Below are 26,336 nucleotides of genomic sequence, written 5' to 3' on the forward strand. Positions count from 1 at the left end.
CAACAAACCATTTCTTTTAATAGTAAGGAAATTTGAAAAATAAGCAAATGTTAAACACAGGAAGAATGTATTTACACAAAGAAAGACGCAACCGAATCTATTTTTGTAAATTGTTGATTTATGCAACACAGTGAGCTTTTAAAATTATAATTTGATCCTGTTTATCTAGCACTCTTAAGGTTTACTTTTATTTCATTCTTTACTGTTGTATCTACAGTGTTTTTATTGATTATAAGTAGTTATAATTGCGTGAAGTTGATGTTTGCCATGTGTTCATAATTTACAATGGTTTATTCAATAACAAAGATTTTTTATAATAAGAACTGATTTATTCAAGAATGTACATGTATGGAATTTTTGATTAATGAAGGGAAAAATCCATTCACAGTTTCTAAAATTGTGTCTTAATCATTGGCATTCAAATCCTCTCTTAGATAAGTGATTCTCTATTCCTGAAATAAAACTTGTGAAACTTTATAAGATTTAGCAGTAGTCCTTTTAAATTAGACTAATCTCAATGTTATTATGTTCTCTGCATGAGGTTCTTATTTATGTATTTTTATTTCAATAACAATTATTTTTAGTTAGTGATGTATACTTAGTTATATAACTAGAATGTTCTACATAGACGTCATTAATGTGCTTTAATACTGTTTGTTGAAGGAGATCCTGACTCACTCTTCATCTTCCTTCGTTATTCAAATGTGTTTATGTAACAAAACTCATAAGGATAAAAGATTGATGTTACAATAAGGTATAAACTCTCATAACCATTTTTAATCTGATGATGTATGTGTTCGCGTTGTTTATATTAAATCTTTCATCCGTTTGTTGAGTATGTGACATGTAAAGAACTAAAGCAAGCATATTTTTGTTCACACGGTCGTCTTACTTCTAAAGCGGAAGTAATTTTACAAAAATTAAGCGATATTTTAGAATTACACTACAGACATAACAAATTAGCTAAAGCAGCATGTCGATAAAGTATGACTAAACATGCATGAGAAATCCTATCTAAATTTATATACCAGCTTTCTAACTATTGGCAATAAAGTGCATGGTAAAGGAAAGCAAAACCTGTTCAAAGGTATGGGAGATGTGAAATAACATACTTGTCTATGGAAAAAAGTGGAATCTGGGAAAATTTATATAGGGAGGGGCACGTATCAAATCATGCATCACCTCCCTTCTTCCTGACGCCACTTTTGACTAATATCTGTTTGTCTAGCAAAATGTTCATAGTTGTATACAACAAACCATTTCTTTTAAAAGTAAAAAAATTTTAAAAATAAGCAAATATTAAACACAGGAAGAATGTATTTACACAGAGAAAGATACAACCGAATCTATTTTTGTAAATTGTTGATTCGTGCAACACAGTGAGCTTTTAAAATTATAATTTGATCTTGTTTATCTAGCAGTCTTAAGGTTTACTTTTATTGCATCCTTTACTGTTGTATCTACAGTGTCTTTATTGATCATAAGTAATTATAATTGCGTGTAGTTGATGTTTGACATGTATTTATAAGTTATAATGGTTTATTCAATAACAAAGGTTTTTTTATAATAAGAACTGATTTATTCAAGAATATACATGTATGGAATTTTTGATTAATGAAGGGAAAAATCCATTCACAGTTTCTAAAATTGTGTCTTAATCATTGGCATTCAAATCCTGTCTTAGATAAGTGATTCTCTATTCCTGAAATAAAACTTGTGAAACTTTATAAGATTTAGCAGTAGTCCTTTTAAATTAGACTAATCTCAATGTTATTATGCTCTCTGCATGAGGTTCTTATTTATGTATTTTTATTTCAATAACAATTATTTTTAGTTAGTGATGTATACTTAGTTATATAACTAGAATGTTCTACATAGACGTCATTAATGTGTTTTAATACTGTTTGTTGAAGGAGATCCTGACTCACTCTTCATCTTTGTTCGTTATTCAAATGTGTCAATGTAACAAAACTCATAAGGATAAAAGATTGATGTTACAATAAGGTATAAACTCTCATCACCATTTTTAATCTGATATGTATGTGTTCGCGTTGTTTATATTAAATCTTTCATCCGTTTGTTGAGTATGTGACATGTAAAGAACTAAAGCAAGCATATTTTTGTTCACACGGTCGTCTTACTTCTAAAGCGGAAGTAATTTTACAAAAATTAAGCGATATTTTAGAATTACACTACAGACATAACAAATTAGCTAAAGCAGCATGTCGATAAAGTATGACTAAACATGCATGAGAAATCCTATCTAAATTTATATACCAGCTTTCTAACTATTGGCAATAAAGTGCATGGTAAAAGAAAGCAAAACCTGTTCAAAGGTATGGGAGATGTGAAATAACATACTTGTCTATAGAAAAAAGTGGAATCTGGGAAAATTTATATAGGGAGGGGCACGTATCAAATCATGCATCACCTCCCTTATTCCTGACGCCACTTTTGACTAATATCTGTTTGTCTAGCAAAATGTTCATAGTTGTATACAACAAACCATTTCTTTTAAAAGTAAAAAAATTTTAAAAATAAGCAAATATTAAACACAGGAAGAATGTATTTACACAAAGAAAGACGCAACCGAATCCATTTTTGTAAATTGTTGATTCATGCAACACAGTGAGCTTTTAAAATTATGATTTGATCCTGTTTATCTAGCAGTCTTTAGGTTTACTTTTATTTCATCCTTTACTGTTGTATCTACAGTGTTTTTATTGATCATAAGTAATTATAATTGCGTGCAGTTGATGTTTGCTATGTGTTCATAATTTACAATGGTTTATTCAATAACAAAGATTTTTTATAATAAGAACTGATTTATTCAAGAATATACATGTATGGATTTTTGATTAATGAAGGGAAAAATCCATTCACAGTTTCTAAAATTGTGTCTTAATCATTGGCATTCAAATCCTGTCTTAGATACGTGATTCTCTATTCCTGAAATAAAACTTGTTAAACTTTATAAGATTTAGCAGTAGTCCTTTTAAATTTGACTAATCTCAATGTTATTATGTTCTCTGCATGAGGTTCTTATTTATGCATTTTTTTTTCAATAACAATTGTTTTTAGTCAGTGATGTATACTTAGTTATATAACAAGAATGTTCTACATAGACGTCATTAATGTTTTATAATACTGTTTGTTGAAGGAGATCCTGACTCACTCTTCATCTTCGTTCGTTATTCAAATGTGTTAATGTAACAAAACTCATAGGGATAAAAGATTGACGTTACAATAAGGTATCAACTTTCATCACCATTTTTAATCTGATATGTATGTGGTCGCGTTGTTTATATTAAATCTTCCATCCGTTTGTTGAGTATGTGACATGTAAAGAACTAAAGCAAGCATAATTTTGTTCACACGGTCGTCTTACTTCTAAAACGGAAGTAATTTTAGAAAAATTAAGCGATATTTTAGAATTACATTATCGAAATAACAAATTAGCTAAAGCGGCATTCCGATAAAGTATGACTAAACAAACATGAGAAATCATATCTAAATTTATATACCAACTTTCTAAATATTGGCAATAAAGTGCATGGTAAAGGAACGCAAAACCTGTTCAAAGGTATGGGAGAGATGAAATAGCATACTTGTCTATGAAAAAATGGAAATCTGTGAAAATTTATATAGGGAGGGCACGTGTCTAATCATGCATAACCTCCCTTCTTGCTGACGCCACTTTTGACTAATCTCTGTGTGTCTAGCAAAATGTTGATAGTTGTATACAACAAACCTTTTCTTTAAAAAGTAAGAAAATTTGAAAAATAAGCAAATGTTAAACACAGGAAGAATGTATTTACACAGAGAAAGACGCAACCGAATCTATTTTTGTAAATTGTTGATTCATGCAAAACAGTGAGCTTTTAAAATTATAATTTGATTTTGTTTATCTAGCAGTCTTAAGGTTTACTTTTATTGCATCCTTTACTGTTTTATCTACAGTGTCTTTATTGATCATAAGAATTATAGTTGCGTGCAGTTGATGTTTGCCATGTATCCATAATTTACAATGGTTTATTCAATAACAAAGATTTTTTATAATATGAACTGATTTATTCAAGAATATACATGTATGGAATTTTTGATTAATGAAGGGAAAAATCCATTCACAGTTTCTAAAATTGTGTCTTAATCATTGGCATTCAAATCCTGTCTTAGATACGTGATTCTCTATTCCTGAAATAAAACTTGTTACACTTTATAAGATTTAGCCGTAGTCCTTTTAAATTTGACTAATCTCAATGTTATTATGTTCTCTGCATGAGGTTCTTATTTATGCATTTTTATTTCAATAACAATTGTTTTTAGTCAGTGATGTATACTTAGTTATATAACAAGAATGTTCTACATAGACGTCATTAATGTGTTTTAATACTGTTTGTTGAAAGAGATCCTGACTCACTCTTCATCTTCGTTCGTTATTCAAATGTGTTAATGTAACAAAACTCATAAGGATAAAAGATTGATGTTAAAATAAGGTATCAACTTTCATCACCATTTTTAATCTGATATGTATGTGGTCGCGTTGTTTATATTAAATCTTTCATCCGTTTGTTGAGTATGTGACATGTAAAGAACTAAAGCAAGCATAATTTTGTTCACACAGTCGTCTTACTTCTAAAACGGAAGTAATTTTAGAAAAATTAAGCGATATGTTAGAATTACATTATCGAAATAACAAATTAACTAAAGTATGCTTAAACATACATGAGAAATCATATCTAAATTTATATACCAACTTTCTAACTATTTGCAATAAAGTGCATGGTAAAGGAAAGCAAAACCTGTTCAAAGGTATGGGAGAGATGAAATAAGATATAGTCTATGAAAAAATGGGAATCTGTGAAAATTTATATAGGGAGGGGCACGTGTCTAATCATGCATCACCTCCCTTCTTGCTGACGCCACTTTTGACTAATTTCTGTGTGTCTAGCAAAATGTTGATAGTTGTATACAACAAACCTTTTCTTTAAGGTGGTCATATACAAAAAATTGAATTTTTTTCATTTTTAAAGATAGTTATAAGAAACTATCAGTATTTGAAAGACTTTAATGAAGAGAATTAACTAATGGAAAAAAAAAATTAAAAAATCACTAATTACACTAATTATCCAACATGGCGGCCCCTAATTAGCCAATAAATGAACTTCAAACATGATATCTTGGGAACCAATGATCCAAATTCAATGAGTAAAGTTTTTTAAAAGCTTAGAACATAATCTAGTGCTTGACACTTTTCAATTTTTATTAATTCTTTATAAACAAAAATATATTCAAAATTTGATTTTCTTCAGTAATTTTGCATTTTGGTACACATTTTATGACATAACGAGTAAATATTTCATCAACAATGCAAAATATCAAAATTTGAAAATGTCAAGCACTAGATAATATTACTAGCCTTCAACATACAAAATTTCAGGCATCTCTGACAAATAACAAAGATAATATGATGTCACAAAGTTTTTCCTAAGTGCTAAAATCACCAAAATGAGAAAACAGCATTTAAAGTTTACATAACCTATATTGTACCTCTGGCAGCCCTAAAAATTGCCAGCTTCATAAGTAACTCCTTCCTTATGTTTAGCATTGTCAATATAATTCTTTCTAATGTTTCTTAATGTTTTTCTTTGCTTTTTCACCTTCTCTGAACTCTTCTTTGCCGACAACTTTATCCGATGATGATCACATTCTTGAGCCCCTTTACTTGTAAACATTCCAGGAGTTATGTCCAGTTCACTCAATACCTTTAACAAATTTATGTCCCCATCATTAAATTTAAGAATAGCCAAGTATGTTGCAAGAGCAACAGTCTCTTGTTCAACATATGTAGCCTTCGGACATCGTTCCCATATCATATTATTTAGACATTCATTAACATTTTGAGTTAAGCCATGAGTACATTTGTTCAACAAAGTAGCATTGCTCAGTTCTTCAAATATGGGCTCAATGACCTTAACAATACATTCAGGAATGCCTATTCTGTGCTTGTAGTTGTCCTTTTCCCCTCTTATAGCCACACCAACTGTCTTCACCATCAGGACAAAGATGATGCTGAGGATTAGTATCAGTTGATGCAACATGATAGAGAGAAGCTTTTATCGATTTTGCCATTTCCTTAACATCATGAAGGTTTCCTCTTACTGACAAACCATAATAATTTTGAAGAATATCAATCTTCCCATCTGTAAGCCTTCCTTTTCCACTCAATCCTTTACCGTCAGCAAGCTTTACCCCTTTCGTTGTATTCTTCAACTTACGAAGACGACTCCCAACCCTCTTTTGAATGTGACCAATACACTCCAACTTTTTTGGAATGCACTCTTCTCCATATGGCTTTCTTTCAACAATAGCATTATATGTTGAAGAATCCCCGTCGCCAAGCATTTCCTTGTATTTCAGTCCTCTAGAAGCAAAAGACCTCTCGAAAATTCGCACAGCTCCAGAAGTCTCCATACTGCTAGCACTTCCTTCATGATTGATCTTGCACTGATGACCAGCTTTCCATTCGTTGTATTTAGGATCACTTGTCCTATTTTTCCATTTGGCACATTGCTGACACCTGTCTGAGAGCACTTCCACGTCTAAACACTTTTTGGTTTGCAAAGATATTGCCGTAACAACACCATTATGGGATGCATGGCCTCTCTTTTGCCATGTACCATCCAAAGATATTCCACATTCTGGTGCTCCATTTTCCTCTTTAACATGCATAGCATTGCTGAGCATGCTGTCATTGGCCAGTTGTTCAACAACTGGTAATAGCTTTCCATTTTGAATCAATGTAAAGCTTCGGCAAGTTGGTGGTGGAGCCATATTCATGACCTTGTTGAATGTGACCATTGCAGCTTGCCCTCGACCAATTTCTCGAAATGCTAGGACTGCTCGGACATTAACTTCGTGTGAACAGCCTTGCTTTTTAGATGTGTGGAAACTATACTTCCACTCACATTCTTTATTCTTACATTGAAGAAGAATATAATGCGCATAGCCTTTCCTTTTCCTCAAGTCCACATGGGATTCCACACTGCTTTCGCAATCAGGGCATTTTAAAAATTCATCAAAAACACCAAACAGCAAAGACAAGTCCATAAACACGGTGCCTTCTTTTGCAGTGTGTAGATTATTAAAATTTGAGCCAATGCTCCTCGTTTGATGACTTATTTTCTTTGCAGAAGGTCCAGGGTTTGCGTCATCGTTTCCGCCATGTTTTGACTTCTTTGCCATTTTTGATGGCGGAGTTCTAACCGCTTTTCTCTTTCTATTTCGACTATTCCCCATTATTTTTCGCTTTGATTATTATCGGAATAACAAAAGGAAAGCTCCGAAATACTAACAAAAAGACTTTTCTCCTCAGAGATACAAAATTATAATGTTTTTTGAAGAGCAACTTTTCGAACTGTGCGAGCACGCGATCAGCTTTGATATGAAATTATAACAGTTACCATGGTGCCAAAATGCAACCAATCACGATGTAACTTAACGAGAAGGCTTTGAATAACATCCACCAAAAGTAGAAACAAAAAATTCGCTTTAGAAGGGGAGTTTTTGGGGTGAAATTTGGGTAAAAATCCGTTGCTAAGGCGTTGCTATGGACCAAAAACTTTAAGGTGGTCACCCCCTCTATAGCAACTTTTTTTTATTTTTAAACATTTTAAAGTGAAAATAACATTTTCTGAATGAGTAAGGTGATAGAAAATGATGTGCACAAAAAAAATTCAGGAAGTTGCTAATTACACTAATTATCCATTATGGCGGCCATTAATTAGCCCATAATTAATTAACAGCATTAACACCATATCTCAAGAACAAGTCATCACAATGAAACAAATAATACATTTTTGAAAAGCCAATAATCTGAGCTAGAGAATGACATTTTTCAATTTTCTTCAAATTTTTTTATAAAAATTTAACAGCCGATTTATTGAATTGTCAGATATTTTGGGTTTTAATCCACCATTTTTTCGGAAAAAAGTGCAGAAATAATTCATCTATGAGGAAAATTTTAAAATTTGAAAATGTCAGTTTCTAGATTATATTGTAGTAAATAAATATACAAAATATCAAGCTTCTACAATAAATATTTACAAAGTTACAGTGTCACAAGTATTGGTGACACACAAAAAATAACGAAATGGAGAAAAGTCAAGTTAAAGTTATAGTAAAGTTTTCATATCATTATACAGGGTTTAAAAGCTACCTGACTCATATGTAACTCCTTCATTGTCCTCAGCCTTGTCTAAATACTTTTTTCTATAATATCTTAGGGATTTTCTTTGTCCCTTCACCTTCTCAGTGCTCTTTTTTGCTGAAAGCTTTATTCAAGCTTGGTCACAAATGTGCGCACCTTGGCAAGTGAAGAAACCTGGTGTTATGTCCAAATCTTCAAATATCTTTAGGAAGGTCTAGCATCACTTTGTTTCTTCCTCCACTTGATACACTGCTGACACTTGTCAGAAAGCACTTCTACGTCAAGGCACTTCTTGGTATCACGGGAAATTACCGTGACAACACCATTGTGTAAAGAGTATCCTCGCTTCTGCCAGGTGCCATCAATGGAAATCCCACATTCTCCAGCATCATTTACAATCAAGTCCTTAACATGCATAGCATTATTCATCATGCTGTCAATTGCACACTGTTTCACAACTGGCAAAAGTTTTTGGTTTTGAATTTTGCTAAAGTTGTCACGCCTTGGTGGAGGAGGCATGTTTAGAACTTTAGTAAATGTCGTCATAGCAGTGTGACCTTTACCAATTTCTCTAAAAGCTAGCACTGCTCGTACATTAATTTCATGTGATTGCCCTTCTTTTTTTGAAGAAATAAAACAATGCTTCCAATCGCATCCCACACATTGCAGTACAATGTAATGAGCAAAGCCATGCTTCTTCCTCATGTCAACATGACACCTCACATCATCAGCACAGTCAGGACATTTCAGAAGGTTTTCGAAGACGCCAAACAAGATCATTAAATCAATGAATATGGTACCTTCTCTTATAGTGTCAATATTCCCCGAGAAAGGAACATTTTATGCACTCTCGGTGCCAATTTTTGCGGATGAAGGCCCAGCTGTTAGATCACGAGGTGCGCCATCTTTTAATCTCTTCGTCGTATTCTTAGGAGAAATTCTAGGCCGTTTTCTCTTTCTGTTTTTAAGATTTCCCATTTATTTTTGAAAATACAATAAAAAAAAACAAATAGAATTTATATAGAAACTAAAACAGCTCTTTGTCAACGTGAAATGTAAGAGAAAACTAAGATTTTCGTAGATGGCTTTGACGAACGTGTATATGCGACAAAGTCATAGCGTTGTCAAGGCCAACCAAGGCTAGCAAAAGCAACCAATCACGGAGCAACATTCATCAAAAGACATGAAATTACATACGCCAAAAGGACAAACCAAAAAATAATGGTTAAAAATGGATTTTGGTCGAAATTTTTCACGATTGTGGTACCTAAATGCGTTGCTAAGGCGTTGCTAAGGGTTAATTTCTTTGATAAGGTATGTTTGAGGGCATTTTTCTCACGGAGTATTATTTTTTAAAGAAAATCAACACTGCAGACTTAAACTACTATACTTAAAGTGCCAAAAATGACCAAAAAAAATTTTCGGAAAAATTTTTAAAAATTCATCTGACAAGAGGGGGTGACCACCTTAAGAAGACAACTTTGAAAGCATTTTTCGTGGGTAAATGATAGTTTTAACGAAAAACGATTAGAACAATCAGAAAAACCATAGCATAAAGTACCGATAATGATCAAAAAAAAATTTTGAGTTTTTAGAAAAAATAGTGCCTTAAATTTGTATATGACCACCTTAAAAAGTAAGAAATTTGAAAAATAAGCAAATGTTAAACACAGGAAGAATGTATTTACACAGAGAAAGACGCAACCGAATCTATTTTTGTAAATTGTTGATTCATGCAACACAGTGTGCTTTTAAAATTATAATTTGATCTTGTTTATCTAGCAGCCTTAAGGTTTACTTTTATTGCATCCTTTACTGTTGTATATACAGTGTCTTTATTGAACGTAACTATTTATAATTGCGTGCAGTTGATGTTTGCCATGTGTTCATAATTTACAATGGTTTATTCAATAACAAAGATTTTTTATAATAAGAACTGATTTATTCAAGAATATACAAGTATGGAATTTTTGATTAAGGAAGGGAAAAATCCATTCACAGTTTCTAAAATTTTGTCTTAATCATTGGCATTCAAATCCTGTCTTAGATACGTGATTCTCTATTCCTGAAATAAAACTTGTTAAACTTTATAAGATTTAGCAGTAGTCCTTTTAAATTTGACTAATCTCAATGTTATTATGTTCTCTGCATGAGGTTCTTATTTATGTATTTTTTATTTCGATAACAATTGTTTTTAGTTAGTGATGTATACTTAATTATATAACTAGAATGTTCTACATAGACGTCATTAATGTGTTTTAATACTGTTTGTTGAAGGAGATCCTGACTCACTCTTCATCTTCGTTCGTTATTCAAATGTGTTTATGCAACAAAACTCATAAGGATAAAATATTGATATTACAATAAGGTATCAACTTTCATCACCATTTTTAATCTGATATGTATGTGGTCGCGTTGTTTATATGAAATCTTTCATCCGTTTGTTGAGTATGTGACATGTGAAGAACTAAAGCAAGCATAATTTTGTTCACACGGTCGTCTTACTTCTAAAACGGAAGTAATTTTAGAAAAATTAAGCGATATTTTAGAACTACATTATCGACATAACAAATTAGCTAAAGTGGCATCTCGATAAAGTAGGACTAAACATGCATGAGAAATCATATCTAAATTGATATACCAACTTTCTAACTATTGACAATAAGCTGCATGGTAAAGGAAAACAAAACCTTTTCAAAGGTATGGGAGAGGAGAAATAGCATACTTGTCTATGGGAAAAGTAGGAATCTGTGAAAATTTATGTAGAGAGTATAGCATGTTCAATCATGCATCACCTCCCTTCTTTGCTGACGCCACTTTTGGCTAATCTCTGTGTGTCTAGCAAAATGTTGATAGTTGTATACAACAAAGCATTTCTTTTAAAAGTAAGAAAATTGGAAAAATAAGCAAATGTTAAACACAGGAAGAATGTATTTACACAGAGGAAAAGCGCGACAGAATCTATTTTTTGTGAAATGTTGATTCATGCAACAAAGTGAGCTTTTAAAAATTATACTTTTGATCCTGTTAGTTTAACAGTTTTAAAGTTTACTTTTATTGCATCCTTTACTGTTGTATCTACAGTGTCTTTATTGAACATAAGTAATTATAATTGCGTAATTATAGTTGATGTTTACCATCTATTCCAGGGGCGGATCTAGGATTTTTCAAACATCAGTCATAAAACGTCGAAGGCGCTCCGCACCTGGGGGGGGGGTCTGAGGCATTCTCCCCTGAGAAATTTTTTAATTTCAGAGCCTTGAAAATGCCATTTTAAGCGTTTTAGAGAAATACAAAATGTATTTTGTGGGAATCGTTTTTCCGTAAAAACAACACATTTTGCTTACGTTTTTTTCAAAAAAAAAAAAATGAAGTGAACAATACTTGAATGTTTTGCCAAATATTTAGGCTCATTATCATGCCAAATATATGGCTCATTAGCATGTCTAGGAACGTAAATTTATTTTACAATAATGCTATTCAAAAACAGATATAGTCTTTAAAAATTTCTATCAAGTTGTCAGGCATAGACCCCCCTAGAGACCCCCATTCAAACCTCTATGTAATGAGTTTAGTTAAGTTAGAAATTTGGTACTACAAGTGACAGTTCATAGATATAGAAAAGCTCAGACTTCAAACCATGCAAGTTTATTGTAACCCTTTACCCATCTCCACATCAGTGCCAGCAAATTCACCTTTGAGAAAAACTCAAAATTTTTTCTGCCAAAGGTTAAGCAAAAATTATCAGAGTGAAAATTTGCAGTTAAGGACAGCTTAATGCCATAAATGTTTATTAGGCATTTCACTAGACTATTATCTCCTGTAAGTATATGCAAGGTGTGCTATATAGCAATCACTAGTAGCATTGTATTTGCAAATACAACCAGAATGTAACCAACATGTCTTTAATTATATAATTACATGAATGTTAAAATGGTTTCATGTGTCATGCTTACTGGTTATGATAAATATCTTTTCATATGATCAAAGCTTGTTTAAATGTAAATCTGAAATAATTTATTTTAGAAATTATAATGATCATCAGAAAAATTACCTAGTGATCATGAAAAATAATTTGTTGTTTTGCCAAATTTCAAGGTTTATCTGCATACATAGGAAGACATTTTTACTTTATAGAAAATGCTTTTTATACATCAATAGCCCTTTGGAATTTATGGCAAACAATCTGGTATGAGCCGTAGATTAACACACCTTTACATCTCTACATGAGGTGTTCAGTTAGAAAAGGGGACAATATGTGACATGGGACAACATTTCATGTATGTGAAATACTAAGGTTTAATACCATTCCAGTCAAATTGTCAAAATAAAAAGCTTCATGGATCAGAAGACTCAAAATCACAGGTTATAGTAAACAGCTTCTCATGTAATCAATGTTAGTTTTCTCAAATCTTAAACAATATGTAGTATAACTGTCCAATGATTGAATGATCAATGATCATAAACTGAAAAGACCCAAACATTTGTTTATGATAAAGTAAATAATAGTATGGCGCCTTATGGCCACAGATTTTTTGTCCATTGAAGTATATTTGCAGGAATGTAGGATTTTGCTGCCGTTTAACGGCCACGATTCTCCAAGCACTAAAGAAATCATAGCTAAAAGTCCTTCGTCAACAACAATTTTAGAAGCATCAATCTGCTTACCATACGCCATATTGACATAAATCGCATCGCACACTCGCATAATTGACTTTGACATATTACATTCATACATACACTTCACTTGTCCTTTACTTACGATTTTAGATGTAAATTTCTGCTGATAAAACTCAAAACAATATTGGCTTTCTTTTGAACATCAATGACTGAAATGTCGCTCGCGAGATCGTCTTTGCCAAGCATTTAAAATTTATCCATAAATTTTTCGCCCTCTTGAAAAAATTCACCGTTTGGACAGCAGCATTCATGTCAATATATGAATTTGTAAAAGATTTCCATAAATTCCATCTGATTGTAGTTTAGTTTCTATCATGCTTATAAAAATTACTATGAAACGATCAAACATTCAATTCAGACAGTGAGCTTGACTATGTTAGTTCAGTTGGCTATCAGTCGAAATCCGTCAAACCAATCACAATAAAGCAAAATTCAAATGAACCAATTGTAAGATAGCAATTGACTCCTTATACGTCCGGACACCCTTATTATCAGTCGAGACCATTCCAGACTGTCCACTGATCTGGCTATTGACCAATAAAATAAGCGTTTTTGACGTTCATAGACTCCTTTATACGTCGAACCAGTCAAGCCACCCCGCTTATCAGTCGGTTATTCCAGGTCAATTAAAATTCAACTGATCTGGTTACCAACGAGATATTTATTGGATTAGTCATTAGTTTTCAATAATAAATAATGCGGGATTTTTATCACGAAGTAAATGCGGTAAGAAAGTAAGAATAATTAATGAATTTTTAACTAATATGAATAGGTAATTTTTGAATTTCAAACATCAGTCGCGCGACGGATTTGACATACTCTAGATCCGCCCCTGATCTATTCATAATTTACAATGGTTTATTTAATAACAAAGGTTTTTTATAATCTACATTTCCGACTTAACAATTTGCTAAAGAAACAACTAGATGAAGTGTAAATAAACATACATGAGAAATCATATCTAAATCTATATTTCAACTTTTTAACTATTGACCATAAGCTGCATGGTAAAGAAACAGTAAAACCTGTTCAAAAGTATGGGGGAAGGCAAAATTACAAGAGAATATTTTTTATATGTAGGATGCTGAATTATTCTTGATAAACTGTAACTGACACTAGTGCCAATCCCAAAAAGTCGAAAGAATATTGTTGTTAATGTAAACTTACGAACGCGTAAAGTATTAGAACTTCTAACTCTTTATCAAAAATATACAGATCATTGCGATCTGGATATAAAAGAGAACAATCGGTAATGACACTTTACTTATATTCTGTTGTTTTGTTTGTTGTTTGTTCATTTCCTATCTAATTCTAAGTACATTTTCTGTATGTATCTAGTTTACATCTACTATCAATAATACCAAACGTTGCATGCAGGTGCCAGAACTTTAATGCTGCTGGAGTTATACAAACTATACTTGTCTATAGAAAAAATGGGAATACGTGAAAATTTATGTAGAGGGGGATGAACATGACCAATTATGCATCACCTTCCTTCTTTGCCGACGCCACTTTTGACTAAACTCTGTGTGTCTCGAAAAAGGTCGATGATGGTATTGAACAAACCATTTATTTTGAAAGTAAGGAAATTAGCAAAATTAGCAAATATTACACACAGAAAGAATGTATTTACACAGAGGAAGAACGCGACCAAATCAATTTTTGTGAAATGTTGATTCATGCAACACAGTGATCTTTTAAAATTATACTTTTGATCATGTTTGTTTAACAGTTTTAAGGTTTACTTTCATTGCAACCTTTACTGTTGTATCTACAGTGTCTTAATTGATCATAACTAAATATAATTGCGTGCAGTTGATGTTCAAAATGTATTCATGATTTGCAAAGTTTTATTTAATAACAAAGATTTTTATAATATGAATTGACTCATGCAAGAGCATACATGTATGCAACTTTTGCTTAATCATGGGAAAATCCATTCACATTTTCGAAAATCGTGTATTAATCATTGACATTTAAATCCTTTGGAATTTGACTGATCTCAATGTTAAATATGTACTCTGCACGAGGTTCTTATTTATGTATTTTTATTTCTATAACAATTTTTTTAGTCAGTGATGTATACTTAGTTATAGAATAATACTGTTTGTTGAAGGAGATCCTGACTCACTCTTCATCTTCGCTCGTTATTTAAATGTGTTTATGTAACAAAACTCATATGGATAAAAAGTTGATGTTTCAATAATGTATGAATTATGATCACCATTTTTTAACTGATATGTATGTAGTCGCGTTTTTATATTAAATTTCTCATCTTTTGTTAGGTACGTAACATGTAAAGAACTAAAGCAAGCATAATTTTGTCCACACGATCGTCGTATATGAAGTCTTATTTCTAAAACAAAGGTAATTTTACGTAAGTTAACCGAGATTTTGTATTTACATTTCTAACTTAGCAAATTTGATACGGAAGCATTGCGTAGTATGAAGTATGACTATAAACAAATCAATGTTTATTTCCATTCCAAATGAAAATCGTTTGAATGATTCTATAAGTGACTTTTAAAGCTATATTTAATACCACGAGTAGAAATTAGGTTTCATTTTTTGTTTCAAATTATCCACTATAAAAATTGCGGCTCTTACACGAAGAAAAGGTTTGATAATAAATAATTCTGAGTCAGTGATGCGCTTGACATTCACAGATGCCATGTCATAATGATTTGTATAGAGACTACCGGTTCTGGCACACTTCCCCCCCTGATAGGCTGCATGCATAAATCTGAGAGCCCCAGCCCTAGTTCGTACTGTGTATACATGGCTCCCGACAAAAAATCGCGCCGGTTCTAACGCACTTCACAGTTTGAGAAGGAGTATACACAAATCTAAGCGCCCCAGTCCTAGTTCGCGTACGTGGTTCACATACACAGTAAGCACATAGGTCGGCACAAAAATCGCACCGGATAACGCAAAGACCAAACTCAGGACAACGGCAGGAGCCAAAGACGGGCGGCCCACACCCAGCGCCCGCGCAACCGGCCGTCAGGGGTCTATTATTTCTTTAGACATAAATTCTCACATATTGTATATCCAAACATTCGAAAGCCATGAGGCAGGGCAAGAACAAGTGTGCGTGGTTAATATCCAGAAAGCTCACCACATGTGGACGTAGCTGCATGGGTGAATACTTCAGCATATGCTTGTTAATAAACAGAAACAAGCAAGAAAAAGGTTTGCTAGCGTACTCGCCGAATTAATTTCGACATTTAGAATTAATTTTTATCTAGAAAAATATCTCCCCTAATGCATAACAACGAGATTTGCGACACTCGAGATGGATACTGTTAATAAACTTCTGCAACTATATGACCAAGGTGTAATCAGCGGACACGCGCTGAACGCCTCTCTTAAGGCTCTTCAACCGCCTGCTGCCTCAACACCCACACCAAGAAATGTCACTCCGCCTATCCCCAAACCACGCAAGCGCAGCCCCGTCAAGTCTACCGATGATGAAATTGATTCATACATCGATGAGCTTCTGGCTGAAATGTCATTGAGGGGCAGACCACAATGCCCCACAAGACCTCCTCCCCCACCACCTACGGAACTTAAGTGGGATGAAACGAAGGCCTTCAGCTATCATCTGAGAGCCTGGAAAATGCAGGTGCCAAAAGGGACACCACTCCGAACGCGATTTGATGGCTTTCCTCAAAAGCGCCCAGCCCTACATCAAACGCAAACTCGTCGAGGCGCTATTAGCTCTATGAGGAGTTAAGTTCCAGTTGGCTGTAGAGGTTGAGCTTCGGAACGATGAAGCAAATGGTACTGAAGTGCTTTAAGCACCATTGTTCCGGACAAAGCAGATCACGCTGCTTCAGGCGTATGAGATTCCGCAAGCCCTACATGAAGTCCTCCAGACTATCCTGGAGAGATTAGAAAAGTTCACTCTGGGTGGTAAGTGGATCGTGTCTAACACTCTAGCTTGACATCGATCGTGTCTAAGACAACGACTGTCTCCGCTGGTCTCTAAGGGCTGCGCTGTTTCCTGCAGCTAAAGACCCGCAATGGCCGGGCAATTATCCCACTAAAGACGGCCTTGACTTTACGGGAGTGAGCGCACCCACACCGCTCTCCCAGCTCGAACGAGTAGAGCGTCAGAACGACTTTGCTATCAACGTGTATGGTTGGGAAGGTGGCGTCGTTCCTTGCCGTCTAAACAAAGTAGAGAGAGCTCGCAAGACCGTGAATCTCTTCCTCGTCTCGGATTCGAAAAACCTCGAGAAGCACCACTACACTTGAGTCAAGGACTTCAACCGGGAATCGAAGGACACCCACTGAAGTTCGATTAAATATTTCTACGATCCCCTGATCTCTATGAGCCCCTACCTTACCCCGTCGAATCGTGACACCATTTTTATCACACGCTTTTTGCACAACCCCAGGGAATTCCGAGCCATGGTCAACTTGTAAAACTTTAGGCCATGGAAGAGGCCCACGGGCATAAAAAGACTCTAACGCCTTCCCAACCTGGGTTGTTGTCTTGTCAGTGATTGCCTGGGCCTCCTTATACCGACTTGCTACGTCGACGACCGTCAATGCGTCTTTGAATGTGCGTCTTCAGACTCGATCGTGAGGCAGAAACAAGCGATCGGCCTGCTGGACCTCATTCGGGGTGCTGATGTCAAACGTAGGTCCTGTGATAGCACTTCGCGCGGCTGCGGGCAAGTATATCTGCCAGATGGCCTGTTTTGTTAGCCATTCATGAGCCACATCCTCGCCGACGCCAACCTCTTTAGCAAGCTTTGGGATAGCAGCAAGGCCAAGCCAGTACCCCGCAGGAGTGTAGTAGACCTCTGCGAGGCGTTCCTCGATGCTTCCGTTCGTAGAAACGCGACCATGCTTTGTCGGGACGACGGCTTTGACACTACGTGTCGTAGGCGCAAGGACAGCATGGCGCCCGCAGACAGCCGTTGCTCGACTCTGCACTGCAAACGTATTCGTAACCATGACCCGCTCGGGAAAGATCTCTAGAAAATATTTGCGCAGCTGGAGCTCTGCATATGCTTCCTCTATTTCAGCGAGCGCACGTCCAAAGCTATCGAAAACAAGCACATGCGTTCCAATACAACAAATAGTTAGCCAGTGATGCCCCCCTTCGACCGGATCATGGAGAGGGCAGATGTTGTCCGTGTTGCTGATGCAAAACTGCCCATCGTGGAGATGTGGTAGGCCGTCGTAGCTACAGACCTCAACGAACCGTCCTCGGGCTCGCTCGGCGTTCAGGAGGCGTTCGATGTCAACGCTCGAGAGCGGGTAATCCATTCCTTATACTGAGCACAGCGGGAGGCTGTTGGGATCCGACGCCAGGATGGCCCCATATGCGAAGAATGGGGGACAACGTCGTTGACAGTATCTTCGGTGCGGGTATTCTTAGCGGCAATATGTCTCACCCCTCCGACGACTACCGCGTGGAATGTGTGCCATCTCGCAAGCAGACGACAGGTGTTGAAAAAAGATCGAGGGCTGGAAAGACTCGCAAGGCGACGGGAACTGTTCGAAGAACACGCGCAGCGCCAAGGTCGACAACAAGACGAATAAATGGGGGCGTCGAAGCGCGCAGCGCCTAGAAGAACAGCAGTGACACGTCGGAAGACCACGGGGCGAGCGAAGAATAGCGGTTTGGATGAACATGCTCTTGAGAGCATGCTCCTGGATGCTGCAAAGAGCACGGGCAAGAGAGTAGCGAATCGAGCAAAATTAAGGCCATTTCTAGGTTGAAGTCGTCAGCCACAAATTTGGCACCCAATGTCCTTGCTTCGGCGCCCGCGTCGGCTTCGCGTTTCCATCAGCCAATCAAGAATAACATCTCCCAGGCCTTGCGTGCAGCGTCCTCAACCCCGACAAGCGCCCACATCGGCCAGTTGTTAAGCATTTAGAGCGGTGCATATCTTTCGGAAATGGATTTTCGGCTGTTATTCCCCGCCCCCGGGTCAGTCGTCCCGACGCCATCAGAGGCGCCCGCGCCTCCTGTTCTTCCAAGTGTTATTGCGCGCGATACTAGCACTAGTGGCGGCTAATACCCCGCTATTCCCGGGCTTGAATTTCACAAAAAATAATGGTTTGACGAGCTTCTGCCTTCACTCAAAAAATAAGGGGCAAAATGTTTTGCTCTCGGGTCAAAGCAATATGGGCAAGAGCTTCTTCATGAAACGGCTCCTTGCTCACGTTCGTCCGAAAAGGCTGTACGTCATTTTGTACACCTCCGCTAATCAATACATCCAACCTAACACGGTCTTGAAGCATTATTTCGTCATGCCTGAATCGATCGAGGATAAGAGTATAGAACCGGAGTCCTACGTCATCATCGACGACATCCGCGTCATAAATTTCAAATGCGGAACGCAGAAGGAATGCCTCTATAAGTTCTTTACGGTGTGTAGCCATCATCTGAAATTGAACGTCTCTTCCTCTCCCAGAGCTTCGACAACATAAAGGACATGAAGGTTAACACAAACTTTCTCTATCTCTTCCGATTCACGGATAAGTCGAACGTGAAACGGTTTCTTAATACGCTCTTCGGCGGCACGGGCAATAAACCGCCTCTCATCTTCAAATTGTACGAGAAACTCTTGACCCGCTGCAAGCGCCCGATCCTCGCTATGAGCTTCACCAATCAGCGATTCGCCTATTATTGCGACGAAAAATCTATTGCGGTGGACTTTCAGTGAAAGCTTTGCTTTCTCTGTCATTACCAGAAAGTTTTTTAAGCTTGCTAGCAGCTTTGCAGCTTTTTTAATTGATAAAAAATCTGACCAAGAATTAGAGGAAAATGTTCAGAAGATATAACCAGATTTTTAAGCGCATGTTTGAAGAAAATGGAACATATTTGAGTCCGAATCGTCGATGGTCTCCCACAACGGCTTGAGCGGGTGGCGGATGGTTATCGGTCGGGCTTCCTCATCCCAAAAGCACGGCGGCTGGAGGTCTTCCAGTTTATCGAGAACCAACCCAAGCACATCATCAAACGCGCTAAGTCCTTTTTGGAGGTCTTGGGTTATCTCCCCGATGGGGCCCGAGCAAAAGGCGCTGGAGCACCAAATCGCCACCGGGATTTTATCTCCTTCCTGCGCAATGCATTGCAGTATATGCCAACCCATCCCCTTGCAAAGTTGAGCTTGCTGGAGCTAAAAAACACCCAAGCGTAAAAGAGCTCTATGCCTTGTTCGAGGGCCACCCTGAGCTTCTCAATGAAGAGTCGGTCCTGAGCGCAGTCAAATCCAGGTTGCTGAACTATTTTGAAGATACAGGCCAAGTTCGCGACAGCGTCGCTGATGTCCGTTTGAAAAACCAACTCCTGGCGGTCACTACAATCGCGCCTTCTCTCCAGACTCGAAAAGAGGGGGGGTTCACTCGCTTGCTGCTGCTCGTCTTTGACCACTTTCTGGCGGGCCAGAACATCCCCGAGGCCTTTCTCAAAAGCAACTATTTCACTCCACGTGCGCAGCTGGTACAATTGGTACAAAGAGGACTACTATTTATAAAATTTCTTGTAATATTGGTTTTTATTAATCCCTTCCATGTTGTGTTAATTTTGCACATTGTAAATTGATGCTTTTTGCAAAAACTTATTCTTAATTTTTAGTTTAAAATGGCTTCACCTCCTAAAAAGTTAAAGATTGAGGCAAACGGATCTCGTTTAAGTAAACTCTTAATAAATAAAGGAACACAAGCTTTGAAAACAACATTGCAGTTTAATATAAATTTTCGTTCGTCAAACCTAAGCAATGAGCTTAATAAACCCTCAAATAAAAGTACACTGGAATCATTAAGAAAAAGAAACGTCATCAACAGAGAGCAATGGAACCTTCTTTACCCATCAATTGGCTCACCTGACATTGAAAACTTTGACATTTCATTATTGACTATCCTGTTACGAAACGTTTGTGGCTTAACGGAACCATCTGGTGGATGGAACAATCTTCCTTCCTCTTCAGATACTTCAATCTCAGCAAATATTGCAAGAATAAAGTTTTATCGAAACAAAGTGTACGGTCACATAACTACAACTAGTGTAGATGACCGTGAGTTTGAGTACTTGTGGCAGAAAATTTCAAAAGCTTTGGTTGGTCTGGGTATTGAACAAACTGAAATAGATGAATTAAAGAAAGCTCCACTCACTGCCGATGAGGCAAATTATATTGAAATGTTAAAAAACTGGTCTACTTTTGCTGAGAAAACAAAAGAAGATGTGGAAAATATAAAAAATGACATGGAGGAAATCAAAGAAATTGTGTCAACAAAAGGTGATGTAGCTGAAATTACACAAGAGAGGGCAACAAAAGCTGATGTAGCTGAAATTACACAAGAGATGGCAACAAAAGCTGATGTAGCTGAAATTACACAACTGATGGCAACAAAAGCTGATGTAGATGAAATTACACAAGAGATGGCAACAAAAGCTGATGTAGCTGAAATTACACAAGAGATGGCAACAAAAGCTGATGTAGCTGAAATTACACAAGAGATGGCAACAAAGCTGATGTAGCTGAAATTACACAAGAGATGGCAACAAAAGCTGATGTAGATGAAATTACACAAGAGATGGCTACAAAAGCTGATGTAGCTGAAATTACACAAGAGATGGCAACAAAAGCTGATGTAGCTGAAATTACTCAAGAGACGGCAACAAAAGCTGATGTAGCTGAAATTAAACAAGATATGGCAACAAAAGCTGATGTAATCAGAGTGAAAGAAATGATACAGGACAAAATATGCTCAGATCTTCAAAAGCTTGGAAAGTGTAATTTTAATGGTCTTATAAAAGATCTCAACAAGAAATACCTTGAAGGCACTAGAGAATGGTTATTTGAAAAACTCGACACTTGGTTTAACGATAAAAGTGAAAATGCTTCTAATGTCATGATTTTAATTGCTGGTCCCGGCGTTGGTAAAAGTGTGTTTGCTGCTGAGGTGTGTCGACGATATTCTGAAAAGAAGAAACTTGCTGCTTCTCATTTCTGCAGGTATAATCGATCAGACGAGAGGAATCCTCGAATGTTGATAGAATCATTGGCCAGTAGCATGTGTGATACAATATCAGATTTTAAAAGTAAGTTGAATGAAGAATTACAGAGAAATCATTCCTACGAATCAGTCACCGATGCATTCCGTGTTTTATTAAATAATCCATTGCATTCATTGGAAGATCATGAACCAATGCTTTTGATTATTGATGCTTTAGATGAAAGTCAAGTTGATGGCAAAAGTGAATTGTTGGAATTGATTGCAGAAGAGTTTCACCGACTGCCTAAATGGATTAAAATTTTCATCACCAGTCGTCCAGAACTTCCTGTTCAAGAGGAGTTAAATGACATGAATCCTTTGAAAATTACAACTCATCCTCGTAATGGAAACAACGAAAAAGACCTGTACAAGTATTTGAGACATCAGTTGAATGATCGCTACCTTCCTCAGGCATTAGTTGAAAAATGTGAGGGATCATTTCTTTATGCGTATTACGCACAACTGAGCTTGAAAGAAGAAAATATTGAGCTTACTTACGAAAACATTCAACAATTGGTCCCTAGTGGGTTAAGCGGTGTTTACAAAAAGCAATTCAAAAGAGTAAAAGAATTGTTAACGAAGGAAAGTCCCAGAAATTCTATTATTTCAGATACTACTTTTATGCAATTTCTTGAATTGTTGGCTGCCTGTCAAGAGTTTTTACCATTAACTTTACTGTTTAGCTATTTAGGTTTTTCTGGTGACATCAAGTTTGAAATTCGCAGTAAAATCATTGAACCGTTATCTCAAATTTTGCCAGTTTACGATGATTGTTTAACCGTGTATCACAAATCCCTAATTGATTGGTTGAAATCAGATGGTTACAAACAGCATGAGTTTACAGTTAATCCAAAAAATGGACATAAGTTCTTATGGCATGCTTGTGAGAAACTGTTTAAACAAATTACATTCAAGTCGCTGAACATTTTTGAAGATCATCAGATGAACACTCCTATGATTCAATATGCTTTGAAAAATGGAATCCACCATATGATAGAATATAGCGAAAATGTTGATTTTAGCTGGGCAGTAGATGTCAAAGTGGTTTATGCGAGGTTTATGTTTGTGGAAGGCATTGACTTGAATACCATTAGGTCAGAATTGCTTAAAATCACTAAGGATATACGAACTTTCTTGAGAAAAGATGTACTTGAGGAACTACTATTTCATTTGTTTATGACAAAGAGAGATGAGATATATAAGATTGATGATAGTTTATTAATTTGTTTACAAAGTTTTGCAAACAGAATTCATGGCAGTAACGAAAGAAGATTATTGGCAAGGGATTTATTGAAACAAGGAAGGTTTTCTTGGTTTGAGGATTTAGACACAACATATTTAACAAACCATCATCATTTGACTGTCTCCTTGTGTGCTAACGTTACATGTCTTTGTGTGTCGTCCAATGAAGAACTTCTTGCTGTAGGATATGAAAATGGTCAAATATCTATTTTTGAACTTCCAGAATTTACAGAAAGATGCATTCTTGACACTGCACTTGATGATACAAGGCTGAAGGAGTGGGACGAGTATGTCAAATTTAAATGTCGGTACGACATCTATGATCATTCATCATTTATAGCATATTCTTTTGAACGTGGAAACATCTGTTGTTGCTCCTTTTCACCTACCGGAAATAGACTGGTAACTAGTGATGGATCAACTAAAGTAAAGTTGTGGGACGTTAACAATGGACGTTTGTTATCATGTTTACAGTCAGATGATGTCGTTAATCACTGCTCTTTCTTAGATTCTGGTTTGTTTATTACAGCAAAACATAGAAGTTATTCTGAAGATGTGTTCACTGCATGGAATTCATTAACTTTGCAAAGAATCGATCGACGCTGCGTTGTTGATTACCAAAAACTACAATGCACCGATAAATGTTCAGAGTTCTTTGTTACAGAACTCGTCAAGACTTCGAATGTTTTTCAATTCCCAAAGGCAATCGAAATAAGTAAGAAGAATTATTCATTACGCTCATATTCATTGACAACCCATCATTATCGTGATTGTATTTATTATCATACAAACCAGGTTGTAAAGCATTCTAAAATCATTCAGTTCTCAAAATACGGCGATCAAGGCGAAATCAAGTTTAATTTACCATTTGTTGAGTGTCAATGTGTTCGTAGGTTTGTTGAAAAAGTTCATCCCATCTCGTTCAAGGAATTTTACGTTGTGCCGTATTTTTCCGGGCTAAATATTTTCAAAACTGATCATCTTTGGAGACCTTCATTAATCTTTGAGAGATTTGAAATTAAATGTTGTTGTTTTTCACCGGATGGATCTTTTTTTGCTGCTTTTGCTGTTGGTGACCACGTCAACATTCATATTTGGAGCATTGAACGTTGCACTATTATTCAAACTGTACCAATGCAACTGAAGGATGCAGAAGGATGTTGGTGGTCAGATGGTTTACTGTGGATATGGGATGGTTCTGATCATCTTATGAAGATATCAACTTCGTCTGAAAATTTTGTAGATTCTACTCAAGCAAAATATGTTAACATTGGATTTAAACCTATGGAAATCTTAACATTTGGTGATGTCTTAGTTTGTAAAGACTATAAAGGTTTTGTTCAAGTTGTTAGAATTACCAAGGGTGAGATACAATACAACAAAAGACTTCCTGTCGACAGTTTTGAATTGGAAACAGCAGCTGTATTCCCTGATAATTCTGCTATTTTAACTGTAAAGGAAAAAGAATACACATTATGGAAATGGGGAAATAACAGCAATGAATTTTACTTGGAATCTTGGCATACTGCAGAAATACCCATAACAGCTCTCATTGAAGAAATTGATGTGGAAAGGATAACTGAAAATGATCTAGAGATCAACTGCGGTATAAGTGATAGTAAACAAGCGGTCATTGTTATCTCTTTTAGAGGCGACCTTCGCTTTCAAAATATAGACGACGATTACAGCATAAATGATTACGACTATTTGCGTGACTTAACTGGCATTTATGTAATTAAGGTGCATGAAAACAATGACGTGAGTGGGATTTTGCATACTATTGATAGAATCTATTCGTCTATCACAATTATACATAAATCATATTACATTGGTGAAGATGATTACAGATTGTTTGCTGCAGAATTATGTGATGGTGAAATATGTGCTGAATTTTACGGATTTCATTCTAAATTTAATATAACTATTCATTCCAACACAGGAACTTTAGCTTTAGTACTAGATAACGGATACGGAATTCAATTTTTAAGACTCAATATCTTAAGGGGTGTTTACATGAATCCGGAATGAGTTTCGATCCGGAACGAACTCATTCCACTTTAAAAGAAATCCTATTGCATGTTTACATGAATCCGGAATGAGTCACAACTCGATCCGGATCGAGTTCATTCCTAGTTTCATTCCGGATCGAAATTTCATTCCGGATCGAAATTTACTTTTTATCTCATGTAAACGCGAATTAAGTTTCATTCTGGAATGATATTGTGATTAATGACGAAGCACGCATGTGCCATGGGTATTGTTGTCTGGCAAATTGAAGCTCGTAAGCAAATAAAGAGGCTAAATGGGTTAAAATGAGTGCGAAGAAAAACAACAATTAGTTTCATGTAAACACGGATTGACATCACGTTTCGATCGGGATTGAAAGTCATTCCGGATTCATGTAAATACCCCCTTAATGAATCAATTAATTCAATCTTTGTAGTTATATTAATCTATTGTATTTACTAACATTACATATCACTTAAAACGAACATAAAAAGTTCTTTATATCACAAAAGGACAGTTATTTATGGTATCAACAACGAACTCAAAAATATTATAGAAAAAATTGTCCATATCCTTTGTTTTAACCGTGGAAAAACTGTCAGTTTTTAATTATGTAAAAATATCACTGACAGAGAGAGAGGGATTAGTTTTTTGTAATGTCAAGTAAAGATCTTTATCATCCTATGATTCCCGTCAACTTTCAAATTTATATTTGGAGAATACAACACTGTAACATCAGTGGCGTAGCTAGAGAAAATTTTCCGAATTTAGACTCCCTAGAACGTCGGAAACGGCTATCTTAGAAAGCAAATGCGTGATATTTATGCAGGAAATAGAACCATTTTGGTTAATTTAAATTGCCGAAGGATCTTATAGTAAAGCAGAGAAATAGTTCAAAAGTAGTTGCAGATATGTGATTTATTTTCTCAACACCACATACATAAATAGATACCTATGTACATCTTGTAAAGAAACTTTGACAAAAGAACCGAAAAAGGCTGAGATTTGTCTTCAACAACTATCAAAAGTTGTGATGCCGTTCATTGCCGTGCTGAAATGACAATCATCATTGCCTGCATTAAAAAGTTCCCGGAAAACTTCTCACATGCCATGGACGTAAGACATCATCAGCTTGCTATCAGCCATATATGAATACCTATTTGTATAAGAAAGC

At 35.9% G+C, this 26,336-nt stretch overlaps 1 protein-coding gene across 1 annotated transcript; it reads left to right on the top strand.

Moving 5' to 3' along the window:
* The first annotated feature begins 735 nt into the window (after window positions 1–735).
* On the top strand, window positions 736–25,849 carry LOC124451658. The gene is made up of 8 exons (XM_047002265.1): window positions 736–754; window positions 3,161–3,251; window positions 10,487–10,577; window positions 15,175–15,266; window positions 20,493–21,153; window positions 21,504–21,959; window positions 22,092–25,145; window positions 25,558–25,849. The coding sequence occupies exons 5-8, from the start codon at window positions 20,499–20,501 to the stop codon at window positions 25,596–25,598; spliced, it is 4,206 nt and encodes a 1,401-aa protein (XP_046858221.1). The 5' UTR covers window positions 736–754; window positions 3,161–3,251; window positions 10,487–10,577; window positions 15,175–15,266; window positions 20,493–20,498; the 3' UTR covers window positions 25,599–25,849.
* Window positions 25,850–26,336: the final 487 nt, after the last annotated feature.

This window comes from Xenia sp. Carnegie-2017, unplaced genomic scaffold (assembly GCF_021976095.1).
Source record: "Xenia sp. Carnegie-2017 unplaced genomic scaffold, XeniaSp_v1 HiC_scaffold_24, whole genome shotgun sequence".
Lineage (NCBI taxonomy): Eukaryota > Metazoa > Cnidaria > Anthozoa > Malacalcyonacea > Xeniidae > Xenia > Xenia sp. Carnegie-2017.